This window comes from Acanthisitta chloris, unplaced genomic scaffold (genome assembly GCF_000695815.1).
Source record: "Acanthisitta chloris isolate BGI_N310 unplaced genomic scaffold, ASM69581v1 scaffold6688, whole genome shotgun sequence".
NCBI lineage: Eukaryota > Metazoa > Chordata > Aves > Passeriformes > Acanthisittidae > Acanthisitta > Acanthisitta chloris.
In genome coordinates, this window is record NW_008688597.1 from 14,030 (window position 1) to 33,057 (window position 19,028).

General features: G+C 44.4%; 1 protein-coding gene across 2 annotated transcripts; it reads right to left on the reverse strand.

Annotated features, from left to right (window-relative positions):
* Positions 1 to 655: 655 nt before the first annotated feature.
* On the reverse strand, positions 656 to 10,728 carry TBC1D24 (TBC1 domain family, member 24). 2 transcript variants are annotated; one of them, XM_009081075.1, is made up of 7 exons: positions 9,770 to 10,728; positions 9,125 to 9,142; positions 6,120 to 6,278; positions 5,091 to 5,154; positions 3,513 to 3,608; positions 2,504 to 2,738; positions 656 to 947 (listed from the first exon to the last, which is right to left on the reverse strand). In XM_009081075.1, the coding sequence occupies exons 1-7, from the start codon at positions 10,726 to 10,728 to the stop codon at positions 793 to 795; spliced, it is 1,686 nt and encodes a 561-aa protein (XP_009079323.1). In that variant the 3' UTR covers positions 656 to 792. The 2 variants fall into 2 exon arrangements, with proteins under 2 accessions (XP_009079323.1, XP_009079324.1); XM_009081076.1 differs by lacking the exon at positions 9,125 to 9,142.
* Between the last annotated feature and the right edge of the window lie 8,300 nt (positions 10,729 to 19,028).

The following is a 19,028-nucleotide window of genomic DNA, read 5'->3' on the forward strand; positions in this document are numbered from 1 at the left end:
CAGCTTTCCCAGGAAAGATGAGGAAAGGGATGTTTCTGAGCACTGCAGATATGCTCTGGCTTTCAGCTGCCTGACACACGAGTCAGTCTGAAGTCATCATACTGATATGGAATAGGAATGTAAACAAAATCAAGCCTTGGAGATCTCACTGTACAGCCTAGACGCCTTTCTCAGAGGCAGATTCCCTCAAACATGGGATGTGTCAAGGGTTCAGGTAAAGGGAGAGGACTAGCAACCATGGTTCTGGTGTGAATTAAGAGCTTCATAACTTAATGGTACTGATTTGTCTGCACAAAGTCTGCTCATGGTAGGGCAATGATTTTATGAACTACTGCTCTACATCAAATCTGAGGTCACCAGTGTTCCCTGTGAGCAGATACTTGATATTCCTGGCTCAGGCCAGGTGCTGGTGCCAGTGGCTCAGAGCTCTGCAGCACAGCTCAGTACTGTGCCACTGAGGAACTGCAAACTCCAAACCTACCTGTGATACAGACCTGTAGCCATCTAGGATGGGTCTGAAATCACCACATTTTCATTTTTACCTAATAACAGGACCTGAATCCAGAACTCTAGAGGTAAAGAGCCAAGGAGTTAACCAGATACATTACTTCACCTTGACCTGCCTTAAATAAAATGAGAGTAAACAACTAAAGTCTGCATCCGAGTGCACCACTTGGGAATGTCTAACAGCACTGAGTCCAGCAGAGAGATGTTCTAACTTGGCTCCTGCATTAGAGTTTGCCTTGGGAATCCTAGGACAACTGACAGACTAGATGATTAATGATAGTTAGGTCAGCCATTCATGGTGTCCCTGAAGCCCCACACCTCCAGGACAGAGATCTGGAAGATTTCAGAGCACAGTGGTTGGTTGTTGAAAGTGTTGCAGTGGCTGGTTCTCCCGTGGTTCAGGTCTGCGTCGAGGTACAGAGCCTGGCCATCACCTCCTCCTGGGAAGAGACAAAGAGAGGATGAGGGGGAGGTCTCTGCATTTCTTAGCACAGGAAATGGCTATACAAACCCAAAATAAAACAAAGACTCAAATGCTTTTCTCATGGCAAAGCCCTCAGTGATGATAGCTTGCTGTCTGTGGGTGTAAGAGTATGATCAAATGTATAGGTTTTAAATGATAATATCAAAACTGGATGATTTCTTCTAATGATAATAAAGAAAAGCAATACAACCCAGTAAGAACAAGAAGGCTGACTCAAAATACAGGTATTTACTGTATTTAAGATTTGTTTTTCAGTGCTGGAGGGTCTTGGAAGCTACCAACTGCAAATTTTCCCTCCAGGAAAGAAAAACCAAATAATTCTGTTAGCAGTTAAAAATCAAAGCTGGGAAAAGAACAAGATCAGTAAGTAACAGCACTGGTTTGATCTTCTAAATCACTATAAATCATGTCAGAGGGAAAAACATTTTGATTATCTGTAGGTCTAGGTCAAGATTCACAGCTAAGGCTGACAAGAAGAACTGGTGAGATACATCACTCGACAACTCCTGCCAGGAGGTGCAGCCAGGTGGGGTCAAGCTCTGCTCCCAGGAACCAAGGGACAGGACAAAGGGAAACAGACTCAAGCTGTGCCAGGGGAGGTTTAGATTGGATATTAGGGAAAATTTCTTCATGGAAAGGGTGTGCAGGTACTGGCACAGGCTGCCCAGGGCAGGGGTGGAGTCACCATCCCTAGAGGGATTAAAAAACTACATGGATGTGGCACTTGAGGACATGGTGGTGGTCTTGGCAGTGCTGGGGGAATGGTTGGACTTGATGGTCTTAGAGGGCTTTTCCAACCTAAATGATTCCATGATTAGATTAGCAATCCTTTCTTATGCAGGAAGACCTGGTTTTGTGGTCACCAAGATTCACCTGGGGGGACCATTTGGTTTTGCAAGGAACACATGCTGCTGGGTGGGAAATCGGCCAACACTTGACATTACAGAGGAAATCACAGGCCACTTGCTCTCCTGACAAGTGTCAAGTAAAGCTTTTTGGGAAAAGGACCTGTTCCTTGTAAATCCCATTTATGTGACAACTTTACTAAGCAGGTTTCTGCCAAAGTCAGCAGCAGCACAGATCCAATAAAGTTCCTGGAGAATTAACATGTTTTATAGTTTACTCTGTGTTTCAAAAGCCTTGGTGCAAAGTTCTTCTTTAAGAAGGAATGGCTGTGCTTAAAGCCACGTGTTACTGTCTTTAAAGTGCTTGTATGCAGGTTCTCCCACAGAAAATATTTGTTGGGTAATATCAGTAATATCACTTTCATTTCTAACTGTTGTGATACTGAAATAGATCAGAGAGTCATCTGTGTTTACCATATATCTAAGGTGGATGGGAAGAGCAGGTAGGATCCCACTGGAGGTATTTAAGAACTGTCTGGACGCAACTCTGAGCCATGTGCTCTAGGGTGACCTTGCTTGAGTAGGCAAGTTGGACCAGATGACCCACTGTGGTCCCTTTCAACCTCACTGATTCTGTGATCTGTGCCCAATTCTCCCCTTGACTCACCTATAATGATGCACTCACTGCTGCCAGCCATGAACATGGAGGCTGTTTTGGAGGGCAGGTTGAAGTGCCGAGCTGCCAGGAAGGGAGAAAGGCGATCTGAGGGGTTTGAGGGGATGCTGCTGGAGGAGAGGCTGCTGGATGCTGGTGAGGAATGGTTTCCTGGCTCTGAACCAGCTGTGGCCAGTTCTGGGTGTTTTATGATCACCCACTCATAGCGTTGTACTTCTGGCTGCAGCTGCAGAGGGACAGAGAAGGGCAGAGTTACTGCAAAGACACTACACAGAGCTCAGCAGAGAACATTCCACCCTCAGCCTCCACCTGCACAGCCAGCAGTGAAGACTGAATCAACCTGTCTTCTTGGCCAGGTGTTATTTTCTTTCTTCATACCTTTGCTTTTTAGCTGACTGAAGAAATGATGCAGTGTTTTCTGAATCCCCTGATTATATCTCTCTCTACATCATCTCTCATTCCCCACCATCTTTCTCTACAACTCCCTGACAAGAGATTGGAGCCTGGTGGGGGTTGATCTCTTCTCCCAGGTAACAAGTGAGAGACAAGAGGAAATGGCCTCAAGTAGTGCCAGGGAAGGTTTAGGTTGGATGTTGGGAAATTTCTTCACTGAAAGGGTTGTCAGGCACTGGGACAAGCTGCCCAGGGCAGTGGTGGAGTCACCATCCCTGAAGTGCTAAAAAAGTGTGTGGATGTGGCACTTAGGGACAGGATTTAGTGATGAACATGGTGGTGGTGCTGGATTGGCAACTGGACTTGGTGACCTTAAAGGTCATTTCCAACCCTGACTATTCTCTGAGCTTTTAAGAAAAGTTCTGTACAAGGGGAGAAAAAGGGTCACTGCAAAGCTGAGAAGAAAAACTTTCTCTTCCACAGTTCAATGAACTTTATAAACCAGGAGGGCATGGAATCTAGACTCTTTAAGGGGAAGGGAAGAGACAGTTAACCAGTACAGTGGTTCTGACTTGCTACTGGGCAGCAACAATAACATTTTACTCACCCTAAAGACAAAGCACTCCCCAGTGCCAAAGAAACTCAGCTTGTTCCCTCCTCGCCGGCGCTCGCTCCAGTCGGTGGACAGATAAGCCCCACAGACCTAGCACAGACAGCATGGTCAGGCCTCCCATTGAAGGAGAAAGTGTGTTAAACCCATTGATACAACATCTCAGAGGCCAGAACTGCAGGCTTTGATTCAGTTTGAGTTTCAGGATCTCTATAGCAGTGGATTAAAGCAGCACAAGTACTTATATCTAAAGATAGATTTAAACTGCTTTAATCCATCTGGGGTTACCCTTAAACCCAGAGTTTCATCAATTATTTCACATCTATGAGGCTTTAAGGGAGAAAAGTTCCAACAGAAGTCCAGGTATCAAAACACAAATCACTCCACACCTGTACAGGCTGACTCCCACTGCCTCACTTTGGTGTCCAAAGCGAAAGTGCTGTCCCAAGTTAGAGTATGAGCAGCTCTGCCTGAATATTTTCTGGTCACAGACAGTGACCTTGGTGCCTTTCTCAAATTTCAAAGTGTAGGCTAAAACCAGCTTAGCTAAGCCAGCACTGAACTAGCTCAGATATTTAGAGCAGCCATGGGCTCAGTGGTCTCCTATACAGAGAAACACCCTCAGAGGGCTGAGCTGCTCTCTGGAACCTTCTGCTTGCACCACAAGGATTCCTCACTACCAGCAATACACATCCCTGCCAAGTGGACACAGACCAAGCAACAAAGCTCCAAGAATGAGATGAAAGTGTCCCCCCTGCAGAAACAGGAAGAACAGTTTTGGTAACACAGAACTGTTCATGGACAGTCATCCTGCAGGAATACAAACCCACAGACTGAAATGACAGCTTCATGTTAGAGGCAGAGTATTCAGAAGTCACTCACAGTGGCACAGACAACCAACACCCCCTCAGGAAGCAGCTGTGTGCCCTCCTGGGGAGGTTCTGGGAAGAATTCATGTTTTATGTATTGTTTTTTTTAAACAAGCATGAGATGAAGCCAATGTTGCAGTTTTCACATTATGCTGTCCAAATTGTCAAGCAAAGAGAGCAGAGATAAGGCACCTGTGTGCTCTCCTCCCCAGGTTCTCAGAGCTTCCTTAGCTTATTCCCCCCCCAATCAAGAAGGAGATGAAGCTATAGCTTTTTTCCCCACATAATCTTCTCCAGTATTATTCATATCATTTAAATTCTGCTACTTTCTCTCCTCATATCCTGGAGAAAATTAAAATATCTTCTATGAATCATGAGTTTCTTCACATAATTACCATCCTGTCCCTCTGATTCTGCAATTCAGAGTCTGCCCAAGAGCAAACTGAGTTACTCTAGTCCATCCTCCCACACTACTTACAAGAGAAAGAGCAGCTGACCAAGACCTGGTTTACAAGATTTACCCAAGTATGCAGTCTCATAATCAACAAATGGAATAATTTAAAGCATGGATTGTTTAAAAAAACCCAAACCCTAAGCAACTTCAGATCCCTCCTTCTTCATTTCCTTACAAACTGTTGTGTGTTGCAATACAGCATTATACATTGCCCAAAACCTAATTTAACCCCTTGTCTTTCACCTCACTCACCTCTTTTGCTGTGGTCTTGATGAGGAGAAGAGTTGGTTCGTGTCCCTCACTGTGGGAATAGAACCTGAAGTGCAGAGCACACAAAAATGAGCACTCAACTACCACCAACTGCAGCTTCCTTCCTCCTCAACATCAGGCACTGTCTCCTCCTCCAGCTGATGCTATGGCAAAAAAACCATCTGAAGACTAAGAATATTCCTGTAAATGCTTTCTGCAGTCCATGTAAATAATACAGCTGAGTGTGAACAAATATAATCAAGCAGTTGTTCTCTACTCAGGCCCCTGTGCAGTTGTTTATGTCTCTGCAGGATAACTAGGAGCCTACCTACCTCAACAGCAGCATTTTATAGCACTTTGAATTAAAACAACCTAAAGGACTGTAAAACAATCCAGGGGACTGGTGGCTGTGTCTGGAGGGTGTTAGGTCTGCACAGAAGCTAATTATGATGCATTCTCTTTGTTTGCTTTTGCTTTTCCTCACAGGTTTGTGAGGCTGAGAGAGCAGATCACTCCCCACCTCAGTACCTCAACTGCTGATGACAAAGTTGTTATCAGGAGCTATAGTTATTGTTTTCTGTGTTAAGTGCAAGCAGAACTCATATCTAGTTTATTCCACTTAAAAAAGATAAATCAGATTCATAGGTAAAGGAATCTCCAGTTTCCCATTCCCTCATGCCTTGGATCAGTTTGAACGTGGTTATCTATCAAAAGTGCCTGTAGAGCAGCCACTGAGTTAAACCAGTCAACCTAGTGGGGAATGAACCAGTCTCAGACCAGCATAATCCATGAACTGATCCAAGTTTGACTTTTCCAATTGGTCTTAGACAGTTTAAAATGACTTGCCCTGTTCTGGCACAGGAAATATCCCAGTCAAATGCTGTAGGCAACAGGAACTTGTCCCATTTACATCCCATCGCTAACAACATTGTTTGGATCAAGTTCTGACTAACTCCTTTCAGTCCAGCAAACACTTCACCAGTTGCTCCTTTTTGCCTTGCAGTAGAGAAGAGAGAGGAAGGTTTTCCTTACCTGCTCAGACTACAGCCATGTTCCAAGGTGGTAAAAAGCAGAAGGGGCTGGCACAGTGCAAATCGCTCTGGGATCCATGACCAGATATCTCTCATCTCTTTCACACTGACAATTTCTGACTTGAAGTTCTCAGCATGAACTGCCAAGTGCACATTCTGCCTGAGAAATACAACACAAATTATTAAGAAGCAATAACATTACTGGATTGTAACAGGCAAAGACAGCTGAACACTAACAGACTCAGTGGATATGATATTATTCAAAGCTCCAGCCCACGGGATTAGAAGGCCATGACCTAGTGAAGGTAACCAACTACTGCAGTTTAACATAATCCTCAGTGATTTGGCCTGAATGGAATACCTGGAACTATTCCTCTGGATGGCAGCTGTGCCCTGCACCTTTATCCACAGAGGACAGCGAGGTGAGCCAGTGAGGATGACCATGACCTTAATGGCACAAATTGTATTTGCTGTTTGAGACAGTCTCACTGGCACAGAGAACAGAACACCTAAAGAAACAGTCAGGATCTGAAAGGAAGGGATAACAGTTTGCCCTGCTCTGAGGTTCTGCCCATATCATGGGATTAGAGAATTCCTAAAACCCTCAGAAACCTTAGAGGAATCAATATTACCAGGCTAAGCAATTTTAATCCAAGGGAAATATTTGAAGCTTTTGAAAAGATCCAGCTCTTGGAAACATGTCATTACCAATGACTTCCACTTCATTAAGAACCAAAGAAGTTCCTGGGATCATGGTTACAGATGAAGCCTGGGAACATGAAGGAATGCTAGACACTGACACTGGGAAAGAAATCCCCATGCCCCCCCGAGAGCTCAGTTATAAGGATTGATTCATGGCTTTTAACACTTGAAGGTAACAATCATCATCACCTTAACCAGCCTTCACTTCCCAGATTAAACAAGCACATTACCCAGAGCCAGGGACTAAATGTGTTATTGCATCCACAGCCAATGTTAAAGACTTCAAATGCAAGGGACACAGCCCAGGACACAAGATCCTGGATCACTGGGCAGGCAGGAGTTAAATGAAGCTTTATCAGTTTGCTCTGCATGCAAGGGTTCAGATGCAAGTATTAGCCTGCTTCTGGTGGAGTTTTTTTGGACAATTACACATCAAGAGGCTCATAATCCTGCTCATCTGCATGTGTCTGGGTAGCTTCTCTCACTCCATATAACAAACTTTAATTTTTTATTCTTTTTCATGCTTCAAGTAACAAAAAAATTAGCAGCATTTGCATTGTGCTTCAGAGCAGGACTCGTTGGAGACACTGGAACTGCTTTCTGAAACCTACTGTAGCTGCCTTAGTGCCAGCATTTCTAACGAAGCAACTCCTTAGGTCACTTGAAAATTATTCAAATTATTGCTTCCTCTAGCAAAACGAACCAAATGATTCCTTGCATTGCTGCTCTGCATTATTTAATGAGCAAGGAGCTTACATGGACACCTACTGAGGCAAGCTGCAACTATTAATGGGTTTAAAACTTACAGTATCACTGACTAGGGACATATTTGTGTTTGTAAACAGCAAGCTAAGGCACAGGAGAGATCCACTGAGATGAAGAATGAGCCAAGCCTTGAACCCACAGCTCCAGAATCTTACTTTAGGTCTCACCCTCCGGATCCTGTCTGGTCTGCAGCTAAAACTGGTGGCACTACGGAACAGAGCTGAGAGACAAAGCCTTAGTTTCAGTTCAGCAGAAATTAGATGGTTTTTTTTCACATCTAAGTAATTAAAAATTATTCAGGGAAGTCAACTAGTCTATTAGACTGAATTTCTGGAGGAAAAGTGATGCTAAATAGGCTAAGAGTTAGTAGCAAATATCAAACCTAGAGACCTAACTCCCCTCAAACCCAAACTGTGTGCTTCCAAGCAGAAATCAAGGCTTTCTGATGCTTTTAGAACTATCTAACTGCAGTGAAATAACACACAGATGCTGAAGATTTCCTTGGCTGGAATGAACAGCCTGCTGATTGATTAGAGGTAAAATCCTCAGCACAGAACTTATGGTAGGAAATATGTTTTGGTAAGTCTCTTAAGATGTTCTCTCATACATGAAAACATGAGGAAGTTAATTCCAACTATGGTTTGAAAAATTAGTACAAATGTTAGTGTGTATCACTCATTAAAGTTAACTCAGGGCACCTGCAGCAAGGCCAGAGGACTCTGAAAGGCATGGATTTAAACCCAAACACCTGTGGTATTTAATACTCACAGGGCAGCCTTTCTCCTTTCCAAGTTGTCTGCTTATCAGGTATCACAATCCACCAGGGTTTGTTCTTTAAGATTTACTTTTCAGGCCAAGACTTGATGAATGACTTCATTAACCATTAATGCTCTATGGCTGAGTAACTCTGACCTCCTTGACACAGTAAGAGTCTTGTCTTCTTGCCACTAAAAAAAACCCACCCCAACCTACTTAAAAATAAATAGGATGTAGTATGAGTAGAGACAGGTCACTTTTAGGAGTGTGCCAAGTTGGGTTCAGTCCAAAATCTTTCCAATTAACTGCAGAAAGCTTGCAAAGAAGAAGCTGAGTATGCCTTGCATCTAATGTGACAGCATATACCAGGTTTGGATGTGGGATGATACCCAACAGCTCTGAAAACATGTTATTTGAGATGTTTTTAAAAAAATAATACTTTTTTCTTCCAGTGTAGAAAGGACCAATATCGTAATGGTTCTTTATAGCCATTTCCATAACCCACTGAGCACATTACCCTTCCACTCTGGAAAACACAGCTGTATTGCTGTGTGAGATGCTATGCTGACTCCTTGGGTCCACAGTCCCTTCTCTTACAGTTTTGCAGGTGCTTTGAACTAACTTTGCAGGAGTATATTCAGGAGATGTGGCACAGCAATAGGATGCTCCAATTGCTGCCCTACTTCTGCCCCAACGTTAGCAGTGACAACAGCCTTGGAACAAACAACCAGTCAAAGAGAGGAGAAATGAGCAAAGTGCAAAGGCTCAAGTGTTTTAACCTACCTTTTGGGAGATGTAAGACTGCAGACAGGAGGGGTGCAGTGGGATGGAATGGACAGAAGGAGAACGTACAGGGAGAAAGACAAAAAAAAAAAGATAGAAAAGATCAGTGACTTCCTACATCCACGACAAAGTGAGTGAAAGGAGCCTGGAGAGAAACAAAGCAAGGTTTGATCTGAGTCACCAAGCACAAGAAAAACAATTAGACAGGTTAAAACATTTCTTGTTCTATTTTCCCCCCCTTTTTTGTTATGTGATTGGAAAATAATTCATTATCTCCTTGCACAGGCCAAACACACCTGGAGAAGAGAACTCACTGGTATCCTCTGGAGCCCTGGAGAACAGCTCACTGCTCCTTCACCCACATCTGCCCACACTGGGATCCAAACTAAGGCAAACTCCCAGCACAACTATTCCTGGGGACACTGAGAAGTTTCAGGGACTTCAATTACACTTTCCAGTTCCTGGGGACACTGTTTCAGGGACTTCAATTACACTTTCCACTACAATCCCAGCAATGCTCAAATTTGGGCTTGCTGCAGAGACACCTGCAGGCACCAGTGGAGCTTCCCCACCAAGGGCTGCCTGACTGCTCCACACGCTGGGAGAGCTCAGGAGATGGCTCAGGCTCCCTGTGGTGAGCCCTACCTTTTCTGCTTGACTGTGATGCCCTTCTGCTGCAAAGCCTTCTCGTTGGCCATCTGCAGCAGCTGGATCTCCTTCCGAGAGAAGAGGCGGATGGAGAAGGCTTTTTCCAGCAGCCTCTCCGGAGACACCGACTTGGCGATGTCCCTCACGAAGCTGCGGATGTCCTGCTGGATGCTGTCAGACTCCATGGGTTGCCCAGCTCGGACTTTGTGAAAGAATTTGAGCAGAGCCAACGCGACGCGGTAGAGAACTTTGTAACCTTCCACCAGGAAGACGTCGAAGACCCGCGCGACGTACACCATGGGCAGCTCTCCAAAGAGCCACCGCTGCCAGTCCGAGTACACCTCCAGCACATCCTCAGACACGGCCACCATCAGCTTGTGGGCTGCCTGGCAGTACTTGTTCACCAGATCACCAAAGGTCATGCAGGAGGACTCAAAGGCCAGGAAGGTCTGGTCAATGAGCCTCTTGGAGGGGTCGTTGCAAGCCAGGATGCGACAGACCTGCTCAAAGCACTCGGCCTCGTCTTTGCTGTAGTGCAGGAGCAGAGCGGTCACCGAGGGCAGCGCGGGGCAGAAGGAGATGTCTGGGAACTGGTTTGCAATGCACAGGATGATCTTCCTGACAGCCCCGATGCCCTCGGCGTTCAGGCAGTACGTGGGCACCAGGCTGTTGTCCACAAACTCTGGAAGAGGAAGGGAACTGCTGCTGCGTTTCCCAACGATCTTCATGACGATGTCGCGGTACACGTTTGCATCTGGGGTCACCGTGCGACATGGGATGTTGCTGATCAGTTTGTGGTACACTTTGGCTCTCAGAGAGTGGTTCTTGGCCCAGTAGCCCTGCCTGGCCAGCTGCTTCAGCTCCTGGAACTCTGTGCAGGTGAGCTCCTTCGTGTCCTGGCTCTGGGCACTCACATCCATTTTGTCCCAGTCCACAAAGCGGTTGTATTCATCCATGGCTCCAGAAGTAAATCAGATAAATCATGAGAACAGAGACCTTAGTTAGTCACTGAATGACTTGCTGCTTTTTCTGCAAAAGGAAAAGGAACAAAAGAGAGGTTTGAGTAACAGGTAGTTTCCCATCTCCTTTAGGAAGACACACACACACGTGTACACTCAACTTCTTGCAGTGCCAAAATTGTTTCCTGAAGTAAAGAAGATTAAAGATGCCTCTTTATTTTCAAGCCAAACTTTCCTTCCATTCTGTCAGTACCTCCTCCTGCAGAAATTGATCAATGACCAGAGGCTGATCCTAAGGAGATCTCCCCAGGAAGTTAATTTCCCTAACCTGATCAATGACCAGATGCTGATCCTAAGGACATCTCCCCAGGAAGTTAATTTCCCTAACTGAAGGTCCAGGCTGAGACACAGACCTTTAACATCTCACTTAGAGAACAGAAAATTTGCACTTCAAAAATATCCGTTGTAAAGTCTGTTCAATGTGCAATCTCTCTGCCCAGTTCTCTGGAGAAATAAGTGCTAGTTACACTAGCAGGATGCAGCCTCATGAGTAGTTTAAGCTGTTCTGACACTGTGTGGCCAGTGAAAAGAGATGCCAAGCTCCTACTAGCCATGGCCATGTGCTCTCAGTCATTTGCCTTGGTACTAGCACTTGTGTGGTCAGAGAGTCACTAAGATTAGCTTGTAAGTCTGGAACAACTTTTCCATTATGTAAGCAAGATCTCTCCACAGAAAGGGTTGTCAGGCATTAGAACTATCTGTCAAGGTAGGTGGTGGAGACACCATCCCTGGAAGTGTTCAAGAAATTACTGGATGTGGCACTTAGTGCTGTGGTCTAAGCTGACAAGGTGGTGGTAAGTCCAAGGTTGGACTTGATCTTGGAATTCTTTTCCAACCCGTATGATTCTGTGTGCAGCTGTGCAGTCAGGCAGATCATTGCTCATGCCAGAACTGCAGGACAGAACTCCCTTCCTGACTGCAGTACAGGCTCAAATCAGCTTCAAACAGCTTCATTACAGCACTTATATTTTCTCAGTGCTGCTCTGGTCACTGGCCACGGCCTGTCACACAGGCACACAGCAACTCTCCCACTAGAGGGCCTGCTGTCCCCTGCACTGGAGCTGTCACAGACACCTCTGCTGTCCCCTGCATTGGAGCTGTCACAGACACCTCTGCTGTCCCCTGCGTTGGAGCTGTCACAGACACCTCTGCTGTCCCCTGCACTGGAAATGTCACAGAGATCTTTGTGACAGCACCAGGAGCCAAAACATCAGGTTTTGGCCTCTAGTGCCTCACACCACATGTTTCCCTGATCTACCAGCTGACTCCAGGTTTAAAACACACCTGTGTCCCAGCAGACAGTGTGGCTGTGCCCACTAATGGCCATAACCAAACCAGCTTTAATCAGTCAGTGCAAAAACCAAACCAATAAACTCCACTAATGTCAGCAGGTCTGCCCAGTGCTGTCCATCTCTGCCAACATGCCCTCAGTGCCAGACTGAACATGGCTGTGGATGCTGCACACTCTGCAAAGCCAGACAATCCTTATAAAATGCAACAGGCCTATAAAACTGTTTTGTACAATTAAGACATTATATAGCAAGGTTAAACCAACAAAAACAGTTACTGAGAGGTTTCCAAAGAACCCTTAGTCTGTGTTGACAGACTGGAGAATGCATGGAACTTGTCATTTATGAACATGGTCTTCCATAGAACAGGTGCATTAAAATAATTTGAAACTCCTGTGGTAGATATACCATTAAGGCAGACAGCTCTCACCCTCCCTGCTTCACCACAGGGAAGTAAACCAAACAATTTCCCTGAAGCAGCCACACATTGAATCCAGACAGTTTAGGATTCTGAGTAAATACTACTATGGGTATTTTGGAATCACACGCTGAAACTCCAAAATTTAACTCCTCTTTCAAATGGTTGGCAGCAACACACAGGAGCCTTTCAGAGAAGGCTTTTGGATGGCTCTTCTCTGCCATATTTACTTCAGATTTTCTTCTAATAAAAAGAAGATTCTTTTTGAGTCATCTTTGTACAATGCAAGAGCAATACAAAAGTGCTCACCATTTCTTTCTGTTGTATTCTTCCACATCTGAAGTTAATTCTCAGAGTGTAATTAATGGAGGCAACACATTGTCCTGACTCCAGTTCTGAAAGTGAGATACCTCATGGGGCTCAGCAGTGAGGTCTCAGTGTGAGCTGAGAGCATGTCTCCAGGAGATGCAGGGGCAGCAGGACACCAGTCCATCACGGAGTCAGCGTCAGCTCCGGGGAAGTTAACATTTTCCTGTCATTCTCCACCTGGGAATCACAGAAATACCCATTATTTTTAATTCAAATCCTGCAATAAGATCCTTGTGGAGAAGAGAAATTTAATCCTGTTTTGCAGGAGATGAACCATTCTGCTCATGGACACATCAGCATAGAAAGTCTCATTGCCCTGTGCTTGCTGGAGTCTGCCACCATCCCCCTGGGAGCTGCTTGGATTTGTATTAGGGAGGGTTAAGCAGAATGTCTATCATACACAACAACTTCTAAGATACTCAGAGTTACATCTTGGCTGTCTTCTTATTTCCTGCAAACTTTCTTCTCCCTCCTCCTTACTCCTTCCTGTCTGATTTTCTTTCTATCATTCAGAGACACAGGCAGAGTTAGAGGCTGCATCACACAGTCACTTTTCCCTCTAGAAGTCACTGCCCATTCCAGAAACTAATGAATTTGCTGAGTATGTGCTCCTGAAGCTCCCTGAAATGCGTGGCTAGAGGATGGCACTCAGACTGCCAGAAGTTTGGATTTGAGCTTACAGTTTTATACATACTTTGGCTGGGATAAATCTGCTGGGTCTGCAAGTAGGTCTGGCTGCTTGTGCTTTTTACAGCTCTAGATGCTGCAAGAAAAAGTGACAGCAAAGCAAATGGGCATTGTCAAGGTTGCCAGAGCACGACCAGCTCTTAACTGTGTTTGCAGAACCAACAGAACTTGTGCTTCAGTGCAATGGTGCATAGCTCCTGGTACTGTGCCAGCAGCTACTATAAGCCAGAAGGCCTCAAACAGGGAGGATTCACTTGCCAAAGGAGAAGTGCCCAAGAAATCCAGCCAGTCTTCATCTCCTCCTCCCATTCCTTCTGAATCCTCCTCCATCCCTCCCTCCTGCAGTTGCAACTTCTCTCTAGGCAATAATGTAAAGAACTTTGGGCTGGTGGGAAGAGGAGACAGAAGTTGTCTTGCCCTTTGCAGCCAAGAGGCAGTGAGTCAGGGCTGTCTCCTGCCCATCCCTCCTGCCACGAGGGAGCAAGCAGGCAGTATAGACTCATATTTGGAGGAACAGGAGGCTGGAGTTCCACCTAAGCAGCAAAACTAGAGGAGGATGGCTGTGTAGGAGTCCAGCCTAATTACCTCATTTTTATGTATAAAGAAGGGGCAAGGCACAGGCTGAAGAGAAAAAAACATTTCAGAATGAAACGTTTGCATAATGATATGATTAAAGGCAGGGTTAATATAGTCTTACGGCCATTATTGCAACAAACTTTCTTCCCCTGTTGCTGAAGCAGCTTTAGAGAAGTCAGCATCATGTTGTGGTAAATACCCTCTGACTGGAGATGGGGTTAGGGTTCCAAGAATCATGGTAACTGGCACCATTTCAACTCAGTGACTGAACTTTCAGGAAATACTTAGCTTGCTAGTCTAGCCACATTTTCCATTCCATTCCCTGAGCCCTTCCCATTGTCATCTGGGCTGCTTTCAGGAGACTGCAGAAAACTGCTTGAGTTTGTATAAAACACACAGCAGTGCAGCCAAGTGTGACAGGCAAATTCCCATCCTGCCTGTGAAGAAATTCTATAAAAGCATCTAAAAACACATCAACAGGAAGAAAATATTTAAATTAAGAGTTACCTTTGTTATGGGCAATATTAGGCTACAGTTTTACTAAAGATAACATGACTGGGGACAGCTGTTATGAAAGGGTTTTTTCTTGTTTGTTTGTTTTGATTTTTCTTTCCAAAATGCAGGAACTAGAAAACTGAAATACCTGAAGTACAACTAACTCAGAGGACAATTACTCCTTTCAAATCCAGAGCACATGCACTACTCCACAGAAGTGAAATATTTGCAGTCTAAACTTCTTAAAAATCAATTCCAACTTTGGTTAAAGCCTGAGATTGCATGATTTGATATTGGTTTTAGTAAAAACAAGTCCTAAAGAACCAAAATACAATTAGTCAGGAAAACTTTGCCCTCTATTCCACCTAGGTACTCCTGCAACTTGGTGTTCTGAAAATCTGACTACAGTTTAAAAGCTTATTAAGATACTTCATTAAAATCTAGTGTAGCTGCTCTGTAACAGGAACCCCCAAACTTCGGAAATAACATTTTTCATCTTATCCATGGGCAGTTACACCATCTTGGGTTCAGCTCTTTGCTATGTGTTGTACAGATAAAGCTAGATAGCAACAACCAACATTTGGTGTGCATTTTCATAAGGTGCTAACAGAAAGCAAATATTCCCTTTTGCTACCCTGCAAAGCAAGACTAATGGTAAACCTCCAGACCTGCAGCATATCATTTGCTGTTTATACTACTGAGCAGGGGTGCAGACAGTGAAAAGTCTCAAATTTAGTCTTTTCATAACCTCATTAAACTAATCCACACAGAAGGGACATGAATGGATGAGAACTGCCTCCACAAGAATGTTCACTGTTAGTCCTCATCCCAGTAAGAGAAAACTCATCCCAGAAGTCCGAGTAGATGACTTCCATCCTTGAGGAATACTCAGCTACCTCTGAGATGTTTGCTTCATACACTGAAGAGCCTGACAGGAGCACAAAGCAACACAGCAACAACTGCAGAACAAAAGACAACTGGCAAGCAGCTTCCCTCTCCTCCCCCAGCATTTCAATGCATCCTGCAGCTTTCCCAAGCCTGGACTTACCAGCAGCACACCTTGCAAGCTCTGGATTTGGAAACAAGTCTGAACACCACAGTTCCTCCTTCCCCCAAACTCCTCCCGATCAGCTCTGTCACGTTTACAGCCTCAGTGACGTCCTTTGCCACCCGTCACTGGGGCAGACGTGTGCTTCAGAGCTGGAATTAAACACTCCATTTAGCATTAGAGCAGCAACCAGCTCGTCTCGTGCACAGAGCAATTGAGCCCACATGGATCATCCCGGAGCAGTGATCCTTTCTGGCAGAGCACACAGGGTTCGATGGATTGCTTTAACACAGCTAAGTGCAGTTCGATCTCCGGTGTGCCCTGGGCACTGTGTCCAGCACAAGCTCCAGGAAAAAACCTCTGGATAATGTACCAATACAAGCTTACTAATAATGTGATAGGGGATTATTAGCTGCTTCCTGCTGTTTTTTTTTAAAATATTCTTTCGGGGCAAAGTCTAGAAACCTGTTGGTTTCCTGAGTAACTGACGAAGACCTGATACCAGAGCACACAACAGGGCAATCATCTTGGGATGTTGCTGCAGATTCACAGAGGGTTTGTCCTAAAATCCCATGTATTCCTTCTTAGGAAAGTACTACTACCTTCTTACACAGTCTTGAAATGATCTGTAGTTAATCTGTTGTGTACTTTATTATGGTCTAAAGTTCAGACACACACTGCTGGGCAGGTAAGGGACAGCAGCTTATATTTAGGAGACTGTGTATGCCATAGAATCATGGCATGGTTTAGGCTGGAAGAGATCTTAGAACTCATCTTGTTCCACCCCCTGCCATGGGCAAGGACACCTCCCACTAGCCCAGGTTGCTCCAAGCCCCATCCAACCTGGTCTGGAACACTCCCAGGGTTGGGGCAGCCACAGCTTCTATGGGCAAACCCGCGCCAGTGCCTCACCACCCTCACAGGCAAGAATTTCTTCCAAACATCTAAATATATATATATCTAAATATATCTCACAGCTGCAAGCACTTCAACAGAAGGCAGCACTCCCTTCCCGTTCCCAGCCTAGGATGACACAAGCATTTCTGATGCTCAATCCCTGTAGATACTGTGAGCTGCACTGATCAGTAAAACACCATAAAGGTACAGAATAAACACACAAAACCAAACAAGAGAAAACTGGCAAAAACCCCAACATATTCTTGTTGAAAAAAATGGAAGAGAAAAGAAATGGTTAATGGTTCCACAAAGGGTCAAAAAGGCTAAAGAGCAGAGCACTGTAAGAAGATCCTGGAGGTAAGTGTTATCGAAGCCGTAGATCAGCAGCTTTCTGTCCTGCCTACATCATAAAAACCCTAAGGAACAACTAGTGAAATTAAAGAGAGGGTAATTTCTATCTTTTCCCCTTGAAACCAAAATAAAACTGCATTTAACCAGCAAAACGTTTTATATGATGTGTTAAAAACGATCCATTAAAAAGAGATATGTCAAAGTAGTGCAAAAAATTACTGCCATTTTCCTACTATATTGTCTGTGTTTTCCTTCTGGTTCTTCCAAACTGTAACACTTAAAAAATCTCTCATGATCTGCTAGTTCTTCTTCTTTCCTCTGTTTCAAAAATGGAACTTGAAACACATCTCCCTTCAACAGCAAACTCTGACTCTGAACATGCAATCTTCTTTCTTTTTTCCTTCCCCTAAACATCTCAGTTTATATCTTTCCCTGTTTGGCAGTACAGTAAATTATATAGAACTAAAGACACAGTGTGACTGGAAGTGAAAAGCTTGACATGGTAGCAAATCCCTATGCAATAAACCCTTTTCCTGCTCTGTTGCACTGAATGCTCTGTCACTTTGACATCACCCCTAGATCTCTCTCCACTACAAACATAAACTGGCAGAAAAGCATATTTACGTGTCTGTGCTTTGAAATGTTCTCCTCTTGGACATAAAGACTGTACTGGTTTATGTCAAACACTGATTTAGTTATTTTCCTTATATCTAAAGCAGAAGGTACAGGTACATGTACTCTACAGGTACATGTATCCATGTTTTCTTTCATGTGTGCAATTTCTTTTGGTCCAGAACAGCAGGTGACAGCATGAATGGAAACACAGGTAGATTTTTACAAGCAGAAACACAATCTCAGACATCAGGAAAGGGCACACTTAGGAGAGAAGTTTGCCAAGAAGCATTTTACAGTCCATGGCAATGTCCATGCCTTATTAGCATGACAAAACCATTCAGTGGCTGAAGAGCACAATCCTTCTACACCTGCTCCTCCCACTGCCTGACCAGTGTCCACAGTACATGATTATCCCTTTTCAACAGTTTCGGGGACCATAGCTCACACCAGCATGCCAAGGAATTTTCTTTATGGAGCATTTAGTTTCTACCCCAGGACAGTCTTGACCTGTGCAACTATCAAGGTGCTTGAACACTTAGCACTCCAAACTGCAGCAGGTCCCAAAGCTCACAAGATTATCTAACAAAAAAAATCAAACAAAAAGAACCCCAAACCTCCTCCACCCCTCAGACTGAAGTATTTTATTAATCCTAACCCTAAAACTTGTCCTTGTATAGATCTTCTTATGATTTACTCCCTTCTGCTGTGCCTGTATGTGAGGGGAAAGCAAAAGTTTGTAAAAATTAGGCTGTTTTTAAGCAATGCACTGGGCAACATTCATGAGCATCAGGTGCACCAGTGACCTCCACAGCTTTTAAAAAAGACATATCTGTCTGCACAGCTTTCGACCTTCATCCTTGCAATTGCAGTATAGAGAGCAAGGTGACAAATACCCTCACAGCAAAGAAGAGCAGCTAATTAACCACATTTTTAAAGTGCTTGCAGCATAAACAAGTAATTTTGGTCCCTAAAATCACAGGAAGGATTACTACCTGTGGCAGCTGTGTCATAAATACTTTTAGCTCCCAATCCCCTTCTCTACAGGATGTACAAAAATCAGCTTTAAACAGGCAATCTCTGGGAAGTGTCTCTCTTCCTGGGACTAACAGGGATTTGCTGCACAGGTAGGGGATTTTAGAATTCCAGCTCTACAGCTTACAGTGTTTAGATCCCCAGTTCTAAAACAAACCCAACTATACTCTGAGGATATGCAATGGAGCGAGTTGCTGAGGGTTGATCTCTGGCCCTGGTCCCACTAGGTAGAAAAATTTGAACCAATCTGACCATTCTTTTTCTTCTCAAACGACTGATTGATCGACACTTCCCTGAAAAACAGTTTCCTGAAAAACAGTCACTACAACAACTTTATGTACTCCCTTATTTCTCCCCATCAAAACATAATGAAGTAAACCAGTGCAGGTGCAGCTACACCAAAGTGACACCTATTTGCTAACATAATCAGGAGAAAGGAAAATGGCTTTAAACTGACAGA